The following is an 18,050-nucleotide window of genomic DNA, read 5'->3' as shown; positions in this document are numbered from 1 at the left end:
AAGTAAATGAGGGTTTGACATGACTGTCATGTCATTTTATAACATTGTCTTCACAGTATAATCCCTTAAGCCCTTCACCAAGGTTTATGCAGAGGAATCCCTACTGATATTAGCGATACAAGTAGGTATTAGGAGATGAATGAGATTTTTCAGTGTTTTTCAATTAGTGTCTTTTATGTCTTATCTTTGAGGAACCAGTGGAAGCCAAAGAGACAAATGGGTTAGATTTAGGGTTGGATTTTCAAGCAGAGGCTGAGTCACTGGACTCTGGAAGTGACAGACAAATTGAGATTATGGAAGCAGAGATGTAGGCATGTTAGCATTAAAACATTGGTTGTAAGCAGTTCTATTTATTGTCATAGCTTCAAAAGGTCAATTTGCTAATACATTTTTTCTTTTCATATTTCTTTCTCCTTCTTTTACAGTGCTGTAAATTCAGTTTGAAGTAGAAGAAAATCAGTCATTTCTAATTCTTTTAAAAAATACATAAAATAATGTTGCTTCATCTGTTTCTTAGCCTTTTGACATGAACGAGTGAAAAATTGGTGGAATTCTTGCTTTGACTATTCAGGAGTAGCATCTGAAGAAAAGCAAAGTACTGTTCTGTCATTTCTTGACCTTCATGGTTTGATCAACATTGTTTCTGTGGGGAGCTGTCACGAAAGAGCTGGAGCTCTAGGATGTTTGTGTGAGGATGAGCTTAATGGAGAAACTGATCAATTTAGCACTGAGCTCAAATTATTGAGGAGGGGAGTACTCATGCATTGACCAGATTTGCTATGCAAATCAGCAATCAAAGCTAAGCAAGACAGAGAGGAAATAAAACAAGGATTAGAGAGAAAAAAATGGTTGAAGTTCAGTAAAGACAGATGCCACAATAATCTGCGGTAGTTATTTTTAATGAAAGTACGCGATAGTACTTCAGAAGAGGAAGGCGTATGTTGAAAATGTAAAATTATACTGACAATGTAAGAGCTGATCATGTTCTCCATTGAATACAAAAATATCATTTGTTTTGTGTGTATATATATATATATATATATTTGCTTTTACTGGGGCTGGTGAGTAGTGCTACGTTGATTGCACCATTGAAGATTCAGTAGCTGTAAATGGCAGTCCAATTTTGCTTTCTAGTATGCACTTAAGCAGAGTTCTAGGCACCTTGGTAAGTTTTCTGGTAGAATAGAGACGTAAATTATAGTTAAGCAGAAATTTTTGTTAGGGTGGTAGTTTGATGCTTGAATCTACCTAAATCAAAGTTTACTGTTTACTTATTTATATTGTACAGGACTTCTAATGAGCCTTTTCAGGAACATAGTGATGATAGTACTCCAAACGATATGTTTAAAAATGAAGATAGAAACGGAACAATAGTCCCAATCAGAAAATCCACCATAGCAAGGGTGTGCCTTGGTGTGCTAGTCTTCTTCCTGAGCAGAAATACAACTGTCGATTAAAATGTAATACAACTAGAGGAATGATTAAGTAAAAACTGTGATTTGTAAGAATCTTAATATACTTTAAAAACATATTTATTATTATATGTTGATAATACTTTAAAAAATAACTTCTTGGGATGTAGAGGGGAATAACTGGTTCATAACTAGAATATTTTTTGATATGTTGTCTTTTTTTTTTTTTTTTTTTTAACATCCTGTCAATTATTGGTAGAATAAAACGCTCCTGACTAGGTTAAGTTTGCTACTTCATGGTGATTTTAAATATCAGTATTAAAAATTGCATTCCTCTCTTCAACACACATACGCAAACACTGTGTTTATGCTGTATGCATTTTGCATGCTAAATTCTCACTAAATTGTCCCATATCCCCGAGGATATGCATACATTCCAAACTTCTTACTTTCATCCCCAAAAAGAGAAATCAATGTAAAATAATTCAGCACAATTTCAAGATAATGTTAATTGTGCCCATTCTTAAAATCGCTGCTTCCATATATATCTCTTATTGTTTTTGATGAAAGTAAGAAAACATAGTAGTTTGAAATCAGGGCAAAACCTAAAACCAAAAATTCTATTAATGCAACAGAGCTCAGTTTATGGAGAAAAATAAAATTTGAGCTCTAAAAGCTAGAGAATGTTTCTGTGAAAATGGATTACTTGCTGGTGCCTTGAAGTCCTGAAGGCAGATACCTTGTTTTGGAATTCAGATCACAATGACTTATGAAGGAAAACCAAATCACTGAATATTGAACATTGCAAACGTACGTTACTTACCCAAATTAATTATTGTTGAAAGAAAAATTTTATATTTGGTTATTTAATTCACTTTTGAAGTGGAAAGGGTTTGCCCTTGTTTTCCTCATACATAAAATGGTCTGCCATTGGGGGGAGAAATTGGATGAAAAGCTTGACGTGAGAGGTCATAAATAATTTGGGTAAAGGAGCTGAAACTATATTTTTTCATCTTTTCAGTACAGAGGAGACAAAAGTGCAATGAGCACTATTAAAAATTGCTACTAGCCTGTTGCTGTCCATCAGCTTTATTTCACATTAGGTTGAAAGCTGCAATGTCTTAAAAATCAGAATAAGGAGAGGCATGGAGATTCCATATTTCTAGAAGATTATGGTCATAAGTCCCTTCTGGGTAAGTTGGGCTTGGTGGTGTTTGCAGTGTTGTCTTACAATAATTCAGTTGGGTTGAATCCAGTTGGGTTGTTTGCTGAGGAAATGGTCCTTTACATACGACTTGTGTATGTAAAGGAAACCCAAGAGTATCACTCTATATTAACCCTAACTGATTAGAAAAACTTTGCATGTTTACTATACTCCTTTGAATTTTAAACTGCTGTTGGGGTGATAATGTGTGTTCTTTGAGGCCTATAAACAAGACTGTAAAGCTGTGAAGAACCAAGTGACTCCTCTGTAATGACAGGACTGCGTGAGTCACTAACTCTGCTACTTAAATGTATAAAATTAGCTACAGCTTCCATGTAGAATCCTCAGATCCATTGCAATTTTCTCCAACTTTTATACGAATTATATGTTCTTGATAGTATCTGTGTAAGGAACCAAGAGTGTTTCAGCTTCAGATAGCTGTAGCTTATAAAACTGGTATGCTACTTCACCAGTTTGCTACCCTGCTTGCAAGAGATGTGGGAGGTGTCGAAGTTAGGATACAAAGGCATAGACAGATCTTCTATGCAAAGTGCCAGTTGTAACACTGTTTTTGGAGTTTGCTGTTTTGACACTGATTCTGTGTGTAACATGTCTGTGGGTTTGTTTCATACACCTACCCTCTCTATTGTTGGTAAGTGCCCATTTTGATGAGGCTGCATGGTTCGATGGTCTAGGGAAGTGACCAGTCTCACAGTAGCTAGGAAAAAAAAAAAAAACTTGGGCAAACATAAGGAAAAGAAAATAAAGTCAATTGTAAGGGGACCCCTCTGTTCCTTTTTCCTGGATTATAATGGCTGTATCATTACGGCCTGACACTCACCATCATTTCAGCACCTTAAGATAAGTGAATGGTTGGAGGAGGTAGTTTCATATCTGTGAAATAAAGGGAAAAGGCTCATGCTTCTTTTTTTTCATTGGTGTCTTGATTTTAGATTGGCTAAGCTGTCATGCAAAATTGTATCCTAAGTTAATGTTAATAATTAATCATCCTAAAATCGTAACAGGCTCCAGTTCTATCAAGAGTTTCTGTTGCACTTGACAGTACAGCTCATTCCACAGATCCTTGCCATTGTTTTTCACAGCACCACAACTTTTGAGACAAACAGGGAGGAAGAATATACTGAAGAGTGCACTTGTTGCCTGTTTCACAGCAGATTACCCTTTGGAGCACGAAGTTTTCTGCTAGCTCACGCAGTTCTTGTACAGCTAGAAAGATGCAGAGCAGCAGTGGTTGGAGAGTGCTGGCTTGGTCATCAAGGCTTCCTCTCTGGTCGGCAGACAGTCATTACTGGAGCAGCTCAGTTGTGTCATGAAGCCACAGCTTTAAAAAGATCGAGTGTGGTATTTTGTGCATGTAGGAACCAGTTTGATTGCAGAGCAGATCTGAACTTGGGGAATGCACTTGGTTTGAATTTTGTTGAGCACCACGTCTGTGTCAAGGCTCAGAGAGACCTAGGACAGAATCCTAGTCTATGCATTTAAATATTAGGTTGTTTCATGACATTGTGATATTTTTAAAGTACTTAGAATATTTTTAGGTAATGGCCTTTAACAGTGTTTGACAGATACTGGCTAGTTTAATGAGATGGAAGATACCTGCTTTTTAATCCAGAATTGTCTTGAAGGGGGCCTACTGTAGAAGAATGATGGATAATTAAAAAGACATAATAATACTAACTTGTCTGCCATTCAAGTTAACAGTGAGTATGTGACTGCATTCATTTAAGCAAATAATCTTTTGCTTCTTTCTGAGAGAGCTTCCATCAGAATTTTTAGACATGAAGTAAGTTACTGTTCTCCTTGGCCAGGTGTTCCTCCTTCAGTATTTCTTTTGTTACATTATGTTTTTCAGCAGCTTTCTGCTTTTGAACTGCCATCATTAGAAACTCAGTAGGAGCAAAAGTCTATGTTAATTTGCCTGACTGTAACTGCACAATTAAAGCAGTTTATCAGCAGGGGTTAGGACAATCAGTGTGTTCCGATGCTTCATGTTATAAAAATTACTTCTGTTGTTCAAACAGATACTGTAATTAGTGCATCATTTTCAACTGGTTTTCTGCAGGGCTGGCTTGGAGTTTCATCTGATGAAAACCTAAGTGCTGATTTCATATGCAGGCATCTTCTAAAGTAACAACTTGACTGAAATATTAATGTCAGGAGTATATCATACAAGTACACATCTTTATACAGGTTTGGAGTGGGGTGTTGTTTTTTGTTGTTTTTTTTTTCAGGGTATTTTTTGTTCACCAGTCCTATCAAGATTTACTCATTTACTGACAAAATCAGAGGAGAAAGAGAAAGGCTATTAGGTGGACCTCCATGTTTGTAAATATAATTATTATTACATGCTAGCATATAATACCTTGCTTTTATGTATATGAACAAGTTGCTTCATGTCAGATAATAAAGGTAAGAGTATTACATGGGCTTACAAGTAATGAGCTTTCACATGGAATAGATTCATCAGAATGGTGAGCTCGTCTTTAAGTCACACTTTAACTGTTCAAAATACGCTCCCTCATTCTCCACCTCCCTGAATTATAGCACTGACCTGCTGTTGACACTCAGTAGCCTAGTTCCTAATGATCTTACTCAACTTACTTGTCCATCAGAAAATGGGGGGGGGAGTGGGAGCATGTTGGCTTGGCTCTTTGGCATGGTGCTGGGGCCAGCCCCAGTGGAGGGAGCAAGAGAAACCCCCTGGTAAGGGGAGTGAACCTTTTGAAGATGTTAGGTTGGTCACAGAAGGACGTAAGGCAACAGTAGATGATATAAATGATTTTTGTTTTGCATGGGCTAGAGCTCTCATGAATACTTATCAGCTGACATGGAGTGACTTTCATATCTGATGCTTCTAAGTATTTATTCTTATTTACTTCTACGTATTTATTTCTTGCATAATGTTATAAAAACCATCTGTCTTCTGAATGTTCATTTTCAATGATCTCTTTAAAAAAAGCTCCAAAAATGAAGTGCTGTATATGAGGTTGGCAGAAAAAAATATTACAGTGTTGGACAACATAAGAACAACAAGTCTTGTGGCCCTGAAGGGTTGGGACTAATGAGTAGGTTAGGGAAAAAATTCTTCTTAGATTGCTCTGGCTTGGTTTTACCAGTTTGACTGTGTTGACAAAAGCTCATTAAATAACGCGTAATCGGTACAGAGTGGTTGAGCAGTGTTACTCTGCTGAATGACTCATTAATTTAAACCTAACGTTGCATGGCTATAATGCATATTAACTCTTAAAAATACGAAAACTAGAGCAAGACTAGAATTCTCTCACAATGAATGAGCTTACTGATTTGTCCATTTTATGTTAATTTAACTTCTGTTTTAAAATTGCTTTCAATCAACATGTGAACATTTTTGTACGTTCACACAGTTTCTTTTTCTGTTTTTCCAGTTATTTTTAAAACATGTATTTGTGAAAGTTTTCATTATGGAACAAAAACCTTCCTCTAGAACTAACTGTCAGTTGTAATGTACCCATTGCATAATTTATTAGTCAAAATATGGTGTGGTAATTAATTGTACTAGATAGCTAAACTTCTCTCTACATCTTACTACCTTTGTTCAACTGTGAGAAGCGGTTGAGTGATTGGACTGACTCTTACATCTTAGAATAATTGTAATTAAACTTCTGAGAATGTCACTGAATTAAACCTTGCATGGTTTAAAGGAATAACGCTATTCTGATGCCTTTTAATTTTAGCGTTCAATTTGACATTGCATGCAAACATTGTTCAGTTGTGCTTTAGTTTTTCCATATTCTTTTTTGTAAGTCAGTAGGGAGAGCAGCTTGTTGTAATTAAATTGTGTTTTTACCATCCAATAATCTGTTGCTTCAGGAGAAGTGAGGATACTGAGGTACATTCTCAACATTCCCCTGTGCTAGTGGCTTTATTTATTTAAAAAGCCTCTGCTACTGAGCTGTGTTTGGATTTTCTAATGACCAACAGTGCTGGAATTTGTGTGAATTATATTGGAAAAACTGCACAGGATGGGAGTAGTACTTTTTTAATGCTATGGACCATAGCTTTCTAAAATGAAAGAAAAGTAATCCTTGTGGAAAACTTTTTGCTTGTTTGTTTTGATCACATTGCATTCTTTCGTTGTTGTTTAATATATCCCTGCCTGTTTATAGATCCACAGATATTGGAAAAGTATTTGTTTTCAGTTTTTCAGTTTTCTTTAATGTCATTTTAACAGCTGGAAATGACAGGATTCTATTTCATTAGGGTTTTTTTTTTTTTTAATTAGTCAACTTCTTTTTAGTTGATGGGCCATACTTTAGGCATTTGTTGTGAGAAACAGTTTGAGTTTTTAAAATGTGCTTAATGAAAATATTCTGTGATTTGGGGCCTTCTTTCTCATATTTTGCCCTTTCACCATTTTGAATCTCTTGAACAATTTCAGCCAGGCTTGACAGACACTTCTTTCTTTTGGGTTTCAAGTTCTGTGAAAACTATTGCATAGGTAGAGGAGAGGCCTAAATTAATAACCCTGGTTGAGGGATGGGATATGACAAGTTTTCAGTCATCTGTTTTGCTTAGTTTACAGTTAGCTAGTTATCTGTGGTCGCTTCTTTTTTTGGTCAAATCAATAGCAGAGGTACTAAGAAGGAAGCTTTGGGATGGGATATGAAGATACAAGTATAAATGGCCTTGAAGTATTGGGATCCAGGAGGAATAAGGCACTTGGAATTACTATTGTAAAGGTGAGGTTTATGGAAAACAGGATGGAAATCAACAGGGAGAAGGACTTCGTTTTTAATATTAAAGCTTGGCTGTTTAGATGCAAATCAGGTGCATCCTCTGCTTGCTTTTTATCTCCTTAACAACAACAACAAAAAAAATCAAAGCATAACAACAACAAAATCCTCCTCCGCTCCCCCAGAACAAAACCTCTAACCTTTTCTCTTTTATGATTTTTGTGGAATGAAATTTCAACAAGTCGTAGAAAGAAAATCTTTTTAACTACTTGACCCAGTGACCTTACTATTAAGTTAAATATTGAACAGTTTCTTTAAGTCCATTATTGTGTACAGGTACCCTGAGGATAATGAGTGTATACTCACAGGCAACAGAAGGAAAACAAAATCTGTTTACAGAATTAGGCCATATTTAAGGATACTGAAATTTCTGCCAGACAAGGAACACAGTGAAATTTCATCTGCCAGTTATATTACTCTTAATGTTCTTTAATTTAGCAGACAAGATAGTTTGGTTGTAATTAAGCTCTTCTAATACTGTTGTTCCCCAAGCTTGTGGCATAAATCATTTTATTCTCTAATTTCCTGCATCTTTTCTATCTCCATTTTTCCTGTATAATTCTTACATAAACTATTTCAGGGATGCAGCAGAACTTCATGCTGTAAATTACTTCTTGTGTACGTTATGCAGTTTTGAATATATGTAATTGAATTTATTTTCCCTCAGTCTTTTATTCAGTTTTTCTGGTTTTCTTGGTGCTATTTCTTTCTTCAATGTATGTTCCCGTCCTGCTGTGCTAACGAATGTGTTTTGGCCCAAAGTAACTCTCAAGGCAATTCCTATTACTCCTTATGGTTTTTAACTCTGGACAGAGCTGGCAATGTGGCTGAATCACTTTGTAGTGCTGCTGAAGGATGAGAGGCAATGGGCACAGACTGAAATACAGAGAAGTTCTATTTAAACATGAGAAAAAAAAAGGCTTTTTTTTTTTTTTTTTTTTTTTTTTTTAAACTATGACTAGAAGTCAGACATTGGAACAGGTTGTCTGGAGTGGCTGTGGAGTCTCCAACCTTGGAGACACTCAAAATATGGCCCTTAGCAACATGCTCTAGTTGACCCTGCCCTGAGCAGGGTGTTGGACGGGGTGATTGCCAGGCATCCCTTCTGACCTCAGCCATTCTGATGCTTCAAGTTATTGGGTTTGTCTCAGCTGCAATTCAATTCAAGGTAGCCACCATTTCCAATTTCTTTCTGTTGTGGTTTAGCCTCGTCAGGCAGCTCAGCACTGCCCAGCCCATGGTCATTGTCCCCAGAAGAGATGGGGGAGAGAATTGGAAAGGTAAAAGAGCAATAACTCATGGGTTGAGAGGAGGGCAGTTCACCAGGTGAAGCAGTATCTGGGGTACACAAGCAACTCCAAGCAAGGGATCCCCTCGCTGCTTCCCATTGGCAGGCAGGGGTTTGGCTGCTCCCAGGCCAGCAGGGCTCAGCACGCCGAGCGGCTCCTCAGGGGACAGACGCCATCACTCCCAATGTTCTCCCTTCCTCCTCCTTTGCTCCAGCTGAGCACGGTGCTTCATAACTTGGGACATTCCTCTGCCCAGGCTGTCCTGGCTGTGTCCCCCCCAGCTCCTGGTGCACCCCCAGCCTCTCACTGGCAGGGCCATGCCAGGAGTAGAAGGGTCCTGGGCTCTGTGTGAGCACGGCTCTGCAACAGCTGAAACAACGGGGGGTTATCACTGCCATTTTCTTCAAAAACACAGCACACAGCTTTGTTTTGTTCCTCTGTGAAGAAAATCAAACATCTTAACCAAAATCATGACACTTTCTACAAAGTTTCACAGTGAGCAACTCCTAGTCATTTCCTCCTGATTGCTGTTGCACCACTTTTTCCCAAAAAACAATTTCAGAACCAAACTCAAAATAACCCTTAAAGTCTCAGACCATATTTTGAGTCCTAAGATGAACACTTTCCAAGCAGAATTCCAGATAATACTCAGTTGACCTGAGTTCAGCCTTTTACAGGACTGGGAAAAGATGTTTTTAAGACTAATTGCATAAAGGCAACTAGTTTAATTTAAGTAATTGTTTTACTTGAGAGAAAATATATTTTCCCAACATCTCTTCAGGGTTTAAAAGGAGAATAAGGTAGCATAAAAAGTTGCACCTCTTAACTGCAAGTTCTCTCTCCTCCTACGAGCCTAGCCTTGCAATGCATTTTGGATCTGATTTCCTGTTGGAATTAATGACTTAGTGTATATCTGAATTTCCAGTGGTGTTGTTTGTTTGTTTTTAAAGGAAACATACAAGGAAACCCCCAAACCATTTGTGCAACTTTCCACTAGGCTCCTAACAAAGCAAATGACAGACATTTGCAGAACAATTAACCCACTAGGAAGCAACTTGTGGAACACAGTTGGAGCAGTAGAAGGACTCTGAGCCCAAGCGTATTGAGACAGAAGAAATTAGAAGCCTGTTCCTGACTGTTCCTTTTTTTTTTTTTTTTTTTTTTTGACTAATTGTTTTTTCAAAATACATCCTACAGACTTCCATTCTCCTTAAACTTTCCTTCTGTCTCACCAGTTAACTTCAGAAACGGTACTCTCCCCAGCAGCAAGGCGCCCATTAGTGTATTAGAACACTTTTGAAGGAGCAGTAACAGTCATGCACGTGTTCAGTTGTCATCCTGCTGGTAGTTGTGTGACTGTGTTGTGAGGTCTGACCTTGACAGTGCACGTGATTATTGACCTAAAACAGTGTGTTACAACTAAGAATAAATCATGGGGTGTGCAAGTCTTGCGAATACATGACCTACAGTATAATCTGTGTATTATCTTACATAACAACTTCTTAAAAACTAAACAAACCCAACACTACGACGACAGAAAACTACTTATGCTACAGTGGAATAATTTGAAGTACAGCATCAATACTTGAGCCATTGTTAGTCTGAAATTCTCCAATACCGAATCACAGAGAGGCAGTCTACTTCCTATTATATATTGAAGTATTTTTTGTTTATTCTAAAAGTTATAAGTCAGGCATACATGCACTGGAACAATGCTTTATTTTTCTTTGTTGAAAGGTAGTGAGACTTTGCATTGTGTTATTTTCATTGTAAAAGAAATCATTGGAGCGCAGCAGGCCCCTTTCTTGGCCCATTGTCTACAAGTATTGCATTGGTCACGCCATAGGTAGCTAAAACTGCATTTAGTTATCCTCTCTTTTTTTAGGAAAAAAACTGGCTGTTTTATGTGGGGATAATTCTCCTTGTCACTTGTCCGTCTTGCTCTAATATTATTGGGAGTTGTTACGGTTGTGCAGGTTATCATGAATTTGTTATGTTAGTACACCTGTACCTTTTCCATTCTTTGTGTCAGCTCACTAGCTGTTCGTGCAAGAAGAGAGCAGAATGTTCTTTGCTGTGCTATGTTCTTTGCTGTGCCTTCTGCTGGTTTAGGAACCTTATCTAATTAATCTTAATTTAACAAAATACTTTTCACTACCTCATATGAATATAGCTTGTCACAATTTTAAAATAAAATAACTCACTTCTGCTTCAGATTTTTTATTTTTTAAATGAATAGTTTAAATAGTAATAGTGGAGTTTTGTTCATGACTGAGTGAAATAAGCTGTGAATGCCTAGCGGTAGATAGTTCCTTCAGAAATTAAATTACAGCAAGGAACTTATAACTCACCTGCACTTTGTGTCAGGATCTGTTTTATAAATGAGGGTTATTTTTCTCTTATTCATTTTTCAGCTTCTGAAATTCAGAGATTTTATAGCTACCATTGTTTATAAAGTTACTTGGGATAACATTTCTAAGATAATCAAAAAGAGAGTTCTTAAAATAAAAAAATCACAGTGGCTGATAAAGGGAACTTGTGTATATGTACACGTGTTACAGGGAGAATAATGAAAAGAAATTTCCTCCAAACTACTGATTTTTTACATAAATTTTCCATACTCCTCTCATGATTTTCCGTTTTTATTCTTGTCTATTCCACAAAACATTTCAGACTTAAAGCAGATGCATTAAAGATAGAACATTCTAAAGAACAGTGCTCCTTCAGGTATTTATGAATATAAAGTACTTCAGGTATTGGCTGGTATTAAATCTTTCTGATTTCCTGGAGGAATTTTAATGAAAGGAAATGTTTACAATTAACGTCACTGGTTTTAATTTTTTTTAGATGTGAATTGTGGTTAAGCCACAAATATTTATTTGTATTACAAGCAGAAGACTTTTTTTTGTTTTAATTCATGGTATTTTAACTTTAATTCAGTGGTTTTAAATAAATCCGTTTATTTAGGGGGGCATTTATTTGGATTCAGATGTTGCCGTAATAAACCTTGATCTTTTTACTATAGTATTGGTTGTTTTTTTTCCCCCCAAAGTCTTTACACATTTTATTACATTTTAAATATTGTTGTATTTAAATTTAGTTATCTCTATTACCTGTTTAATAAAAATGGAGTTGGAAAGTTTCTACTGGGTTGCATTAATTCTTTCTGAAAGAATGGATAGTTGTATATGTAAATTATATTGATATCTGCAGTTCAAAGTATTTATTAAAAAAAAAATTGTTTAGCATGCTCTCTCTTCCTCTAAAATTGCTGCTAAGATTTATCTTTGGGATTGTTAATGCCGTTGATGTTACAGAGGACCTGTGTAATAGTGACTGTCTTGTTTTGCGGTCTTCTGTGGACAGTATTAAAGCAGCCTTTCCATCTCCTCCTTGTCTCTGCCCTTCATCCAGTATGTGTATTTCCTTTTCGATGTTCTGTTCAATGTTTTTGAACCTTTTCTGCATGAGTATTGAAAAGCAGTTCTTGCCACTGAAGAATCATACTCTTCACATCCTTTGGAGAGATTCAGCTGGGCTTTCTGTGTATCACATCTGTTTAACTTTTTGAAAACATTAGGTTGCCTAACCACAAGTGTGTTCTATCTGTTTAACCCGCAGAATGTTCCAAAGAATATTGGTAGCAATCATATTTCTGTAGTACTTTGTGTTCTTACTTCTTTGGTTGGGAAAGGTAGTCTAAGAAAGCCTACTTGTTTTGTAGTTATCCTTAAAGAAAAGAAACAAAATTCCCCCCAAACATTTTCTAAAAGATACTTTTAAACTTGAGCTCTTGTTAAATAATGATGTGAAATAAAACTGTCTCCACAGTATCCAGAAGACTTTTCCCATCTTTTGCTGAAAATACAGTTGATACTATTCACAGAACTGAGTTTATCTACTGTTTATGTGATTGTTTTATACAGGATGTAGTAGTGCTCATACTCTGCGTGTTTTATTTTTTTAGGAAGAACAAAACCGAGGCAAGCCCAACTGGGAACACCTGAACGAAGATTTACATGTACTTATCACTGTGGAGGATGCTCAAAACAGAGCAGAAATAAAACTGAAGAGGGCTGTTGAAGAAGTAAAAAAGTTACTGATACCCGCAGTAAGTATTTGTATGCAAGTCTTTGATGTACATTTTCAGGAGTTGCTTATGAAAAATAATTAATACTACTGCAGAGTAGCATCCTAAAGGGAAGTTCAGGAATTAGTTGTTAATAATGTAATGAACTTTAAATGTTTCATCCCTGATTGAATTATTCCTCAGAATAGAGTAATTCTTTCTGGTTAATTTTATTCCTGTTTCAGATATATATACAGGAAGTTCTCACTGCCTTTAAAAAGCAGTGCTGAACTGCTACAAACATTAGCTTTTTTTACCTTCTTTCAGTATACAAGGATGTTCTGCTTTAAAGCTTGGGAAATTGGACATGGTTTTATGTTCATTTAAGATTCTGATACTTTCAGAAAAGAAGGCATGTTTTCTCAGGTCATTGTATTAAGCACCTTCCAAAAAGACCAAAACCCTTCAGAAATGCAGATTTTAAAAAACTTTGCCATCACTTATATTGGGGAGAAATAAATATAGTAGGACTAGAAAATGTGTTGTATTCCTTATTCCCTGATAATACAAACTGCCTTGTGCCCAGCTAGATGACTTGAACTTTTTTTTTTTTTTTTTTTTTTAAATAGTTCAAAGCCTTAAAAGGTTTTAACTTTTGCAGGGACCGGAATTACCCTGCGCGAGCCCTTCTCTTAGATGTGCTCTGTATTCTCACTCAAAGCGAAGTGACTCAGCATGGCAGTGTAGTATGTTCCATGAAAGTAAACTCCATCTTGTACTGTTTTTTCCACCACTTTTGTGTCATTTTAGCATCATAAAAATAAATTGCATCTTTTTCACTGGACGAAATCTCGTCCTTATGAGAAAAAAATGAGTTTATCTTGTGAAGGAAAGTAGTAGTTGGTGTTCAAACAACCTAGTGACTTTGGGTGTTTTGTTAATAAATTAATAAAGGCTGGCTGTGAGGAAGCTTGTGGTGACACAAACTGTGTAAGAAAAAATATTCAGAATACATGTAGAAGTTACCAAAGATCAGGGGAAAGTCTTAATTTTTTGATTTAACAAAATATAGTAGGATGTTAAATAGGAAGTATGAAAAAGATACAATGTACATCTTTGCATGATTTCAATTTCTGAAAGCAAAAGACAACTAGAGAAAGACATTAAGAATTTATCCATTTACGTAAGAGATCTAGAGCGTGTTAGGACTGACTTCATAATCAGGTTAGAAAGAGTAACAAGAAAAAGACTTTATATTGGCAAAACTAAAACTCCTAAGATCATTCTTTAACTAGTATGTAGTGTGTAAAGTTTTTTAAAAAAATCTTCCCTTTGATACAGAATTAATTTTGTCAAAATTTGAGTCTTCTACTGGGTACCTTTTATTGCCAAATATATGACTGAAGGGTTATGTTAAAAATGATCCGGTAGATCACAAAAAAAAAAAAGTGTGTATGAAGTACTAATGTGTAAACTCTGAGTGTTTGTGTTGCACTTGGTTTCTGGAACTGGTATATGTTGTGGTAGAGTCAACCAGCTCTTCGTCTTGAAAATGCTCTCCCCTATTTAGTGTCTTAGTCAGTTGGGGGAATTCTGTAGTACTTCTTGCAGAATTTTTAAAATTATCTTTCTAAAGAAATGTTTTTTTTCCCTTTAGGAAAAAAACAAATTGGTGCTAACTATTGTCCAAACGTAGTATCTGTTGGAAAATGCTTTGACAGGAATGTGTTCATTAATTTCTTTATATATTTTGTTTGGGCATAAGATATTTGAGTGGTTCTTATCCCAACTACAGAGAGTGAAGGTCTGATTCAGTTCTGAAAAGTATGTTTAATTGAAACAGGAATATGTAGTATGTACAAATGGAGTGATACATAGGCAAACTTGTTTTTTGCCACTACCTGTTGTGCCTATTCAGTAAGTGTCATAACTTATAAGTAACTAGTAAGTGTCATAGCTGTATGATCAAATTCCAGGCTCAGACAGTTTGAGGGTTGAAAACTTCTGTTTTAGTTTAAAGTTCTCATCTTTTAATCTTTCCATGAAAGAAACGAGAAACCTTTAAGTAATCAGGGCAAACACAGGCATTTTAATTTAAAAAAGGGAATTCTAGTTAATTGTAAGGTGGGGGAAGTTCTGTCTGTTGGAAGATTCCAAAGTTACTCTAAGAAGCATAAATGGAAAATTGGAAAGTTATTTTCACATAATAGAATATCTGCAACTATTCTGTTTTCCAAAAAAAAAGTGAGAGGATTTAAATTGATAAAATTATCGGTGTGTATCTGTTTATTTCCATCCAACTTAATTAAATTTGAGATTATGTAGGAGATTAAATTCTATCTTATTCTTGCCATGTAGTGACAATGATTTCATTTTCCAAAATATACTTCAAAAAAGCAAGTATGTGGTAAAGATGGGAATGAGAGGAATTTCTTGGCACAATTGGTTCTTTTCATACTGAGGTTACTAAAAAACTTAATGATATTTTATACCAACTGTGCACAAATAGGTATATTTCTAAAAATAGATGCCTGAAGGTACTTGAGAGAACAGGGGCTATTTCACTAGTAAGGACGGTTTCTTCTTATCTTACAAATCTGGATCCCTAGTGGTATTTTTCCTTGTGATTGTGAATTTATTAATTTCCCTTTTCACTTGGCTTGAAGCAGACAAGCTAAACAAGCCATTTTTCTCCCTGAGGAGAAGGTCCAAAATGGTGCTTGTTTTGTTTTTTGTTTGTTTTTAATATTTAATAATTTTGCAGTTCTTTGAAAAGAAAACTCGTTTTGGCTGTACTTCAAATTCTATAAAGCTAATTCTTTTCCTCTTCCCATAGTTCAGTGAAATATTGGTCATTATCTACACCTGCAAGATCTTATGGTGCTGCTTCTTTCATGTTTTTCTCCAAAGAAAAACAGGAAGAATAAAGCATTCAGTAGGCTTCTGGGATCACATTGAACTGTACTGTCCTTATGCTCTCTCTGACGTGATTCCTACAGGTTATTGATCTCTCCTCTCCGCTTTGAGAGTTTATTTGTTATTTGCAAGAGTTCAGTAAAGATGGGCAGCTCTTTCAAAGGAAAGACAAAAGATATTCTGGTTTGTACGTTGCAGAAAATAAAAGAAAGTGCAGTGTGTATGGAAGGGGACTTAATATATGTTATAGTTTATCAGAGTAACTTGGGTAATTATTAAAGGTTTGGAATTACTATTTTGGATACTGGGTGGTAGGGCTAAGGTCCTATACTTTAGAAATATATGTTCTAAGAAGTGTTGAAAAAACTTATAGCTGAATGTGTTTCCTGGATAAGCCTTTTATTATGCAGATGTCCAGGTCTCATTAGTAATATACCTTTTGTACTGTTTCTTCTGTAGATGCATCTATAGCAGGCATAAAATTTCATGCAAGTGGTTTTTACCCCTTTTACCATTGACTCCACATTCTTCCTTTTTGAGGGAGAGATCATACACACAGCTTCTACTCATCTATTCTAATTTGATCTGGGATCAGTATGTTTCAAAGCCTTTGTATTGCTCTTCCCTGATAGGGGCAGCTGTTGTTTTACTTAGTTGCTGTCTCCAACTTGTCTGAAGCCAACTGCAAAATAGTTTGTGAATGCTCCCTGTCAGCCTGAATATATCATTTGCCACTCCAGTAACAGTATTTTAAGATTGTAATGGGAAGGAATGTTTCAGTAGAAGACTCTATTCTTTTGTTAGTGCATATCGTTCTTGCCTGTAATAGTGATTTCAGATTTTTTCAGTCTTGAGTATCTTTTATATTTAGCTGTATGGTATGGGGAGAGGTATCATTATTTATATTCAGCATTTCATCCTATGCAGTACTAAGTGTTTGTGCTGTAGCTGAGGAAATTAAAAATGGAGTAGGGAAATGATGCAAAATAAAGCAGTTACCAGAACACTATTGCCACACAAATGTTGACTGTGTAAATTCATGAAGAATTCCAAATTAATTAATTGAGGGAAGCTTGAATAATTCTTACCATACAGAGGAGCTGAAGTTAGAAATTAATTTTGTTAGTCTTCAGGTCAAATTTCAAGAAAAAGTTTGCAGAGCTGCAAAGCCTCAAATGTGGAAGCAGAAGCACCAAACTGGACTGAAGAGGATTGGATTTAATTATTGTTACTGCCCTTTAACCATGTCATATTTGCTGACATGACCGTAGTTTATTTCCAGCAAGCTGTTCTGAAAGGTAAATAAATATGAATTAGTGAAACTGGGAAATAAGGGAATTAAAGCATACACTCTGTCCTCTAAACATTTTCATAGATGACAGAGAAAAAATAGCTATGCTTAACAAATAATAGAGTAGTAAAAAATCAGAATGAGAGCAGCTGTGGAAGTACCTGAAAATTGCCCAGGAGGCCGAAGCAGTTGCTGAGAGTGATTGATTGAATCTTCTGGAGTTAAGGTTTTACTATTGGGTGAATTTATTTTGGCCTGAGGGGCTGGTAAGGTTAAGTACGAGGTACTGCCAAAACAGTGAGAGTAGGAGCAGCAAACAGAGTTCTTAGAAGACATGTTAACCAGGGCAGTACTATATGAAATAGCAGCTGCTTTCAGAGGAAAATAAGCAACTTAACAGTGTAAGAACTTATGCTTCATTTTAATTTTGCTGCAATAAAAATGGCCTCACAAAGTTACAACCGAATTCTGTATCGTGGAGAACAGGAGAAGCTCATGCTGATGATGCCTGTCCTCAGTATAAGCTGCGGTGAAGGACAGGACGGGGAAAAACCTTAAAAATAAATCTTAAGTGAAAAGATTAAAACAGGTAGTAATCCCTTGTTCTGTGAACAGTGTTATTTTCTGTATAATAGAAGGCAAAAGAATTAAGAGTAAAGGAAATAGAGGAAGGAAGTCTGGGGAAGACGGGTTTGATCTTCACCCCGAAGATAGTTTTAGCCATCTCTCTGCTTTGTTGAAAAAGTAATTGAATAAAAAAATCAAGTAAAGAACTATTCCCAGTAAGCATCATGGACTTTGGGAGCATGCTAGTCTTCCTTACGTTCAGTGCCTTGAAATGTAGTATGCCAGCAAAAATACCAGCAAAGCGCTGTATGAAGTTTTAATGCAGACAGAGCTAAAGTAAACATTGGTGACTCAGTGGCTAAACAAAAATATCTGTGTTAAATGGAATAGTCTCTTCTTCGATGGCTATTGCTTTACCTTGTGAAGAAACATAAGAGAAACACAGGACAAGCCTTTCATGGTTACACTGAATGGCTTGTTTTTGCTGAAGTGAGTCTTCTCCTCAGTAG

The 18,050-nt window shown here is 36.1% G+C and overlaps 1 protein-coding gene across 13 annotated transcripts in view; it reads left to right on the top strand.

Moving 5' to 3' along the window:
- Positions 1-18,050, top strand: part of QKI (QKI, KH domain containing RNA binding) — a 160,520-nt gene that overhangs the window by 91,797 nt on the left and 50,673 nt on the right. For all 13 annotated transcript variants that reach the window (XM_032184276.1, XM_032184282.1, XM_032184285.1 and 10 more), the window contains one exon: positions 12,666-12,809. In XM_032184276.1, coding sequence (XP_032040167.1) covers positions 12,666-12,809 — 144 coding nt within the window. The remainder of the gene's footprint in view (positions 1-12,665; positions 12,810-18,050) is intronic.

Source organism: Aythya fuligula, chromosome 3 (assembly GCF_009819795.1).
Source record: "Aythya fuligula isolate bAytFul2 chromosome 3, bAytFul2.pri, whole genome shotgun sequence".
Lineage (NCBI taxonomy): Eukaryota > Metazoa > Chordata > Aves > Anseriformes > Anatidae > Aythya > Aythya fuligula.
The sequence above is the reverse complement of the archived record's forward strand: the minus strand, read 5'-3'. Positions and strand labels throughout refer to the sequence as shown.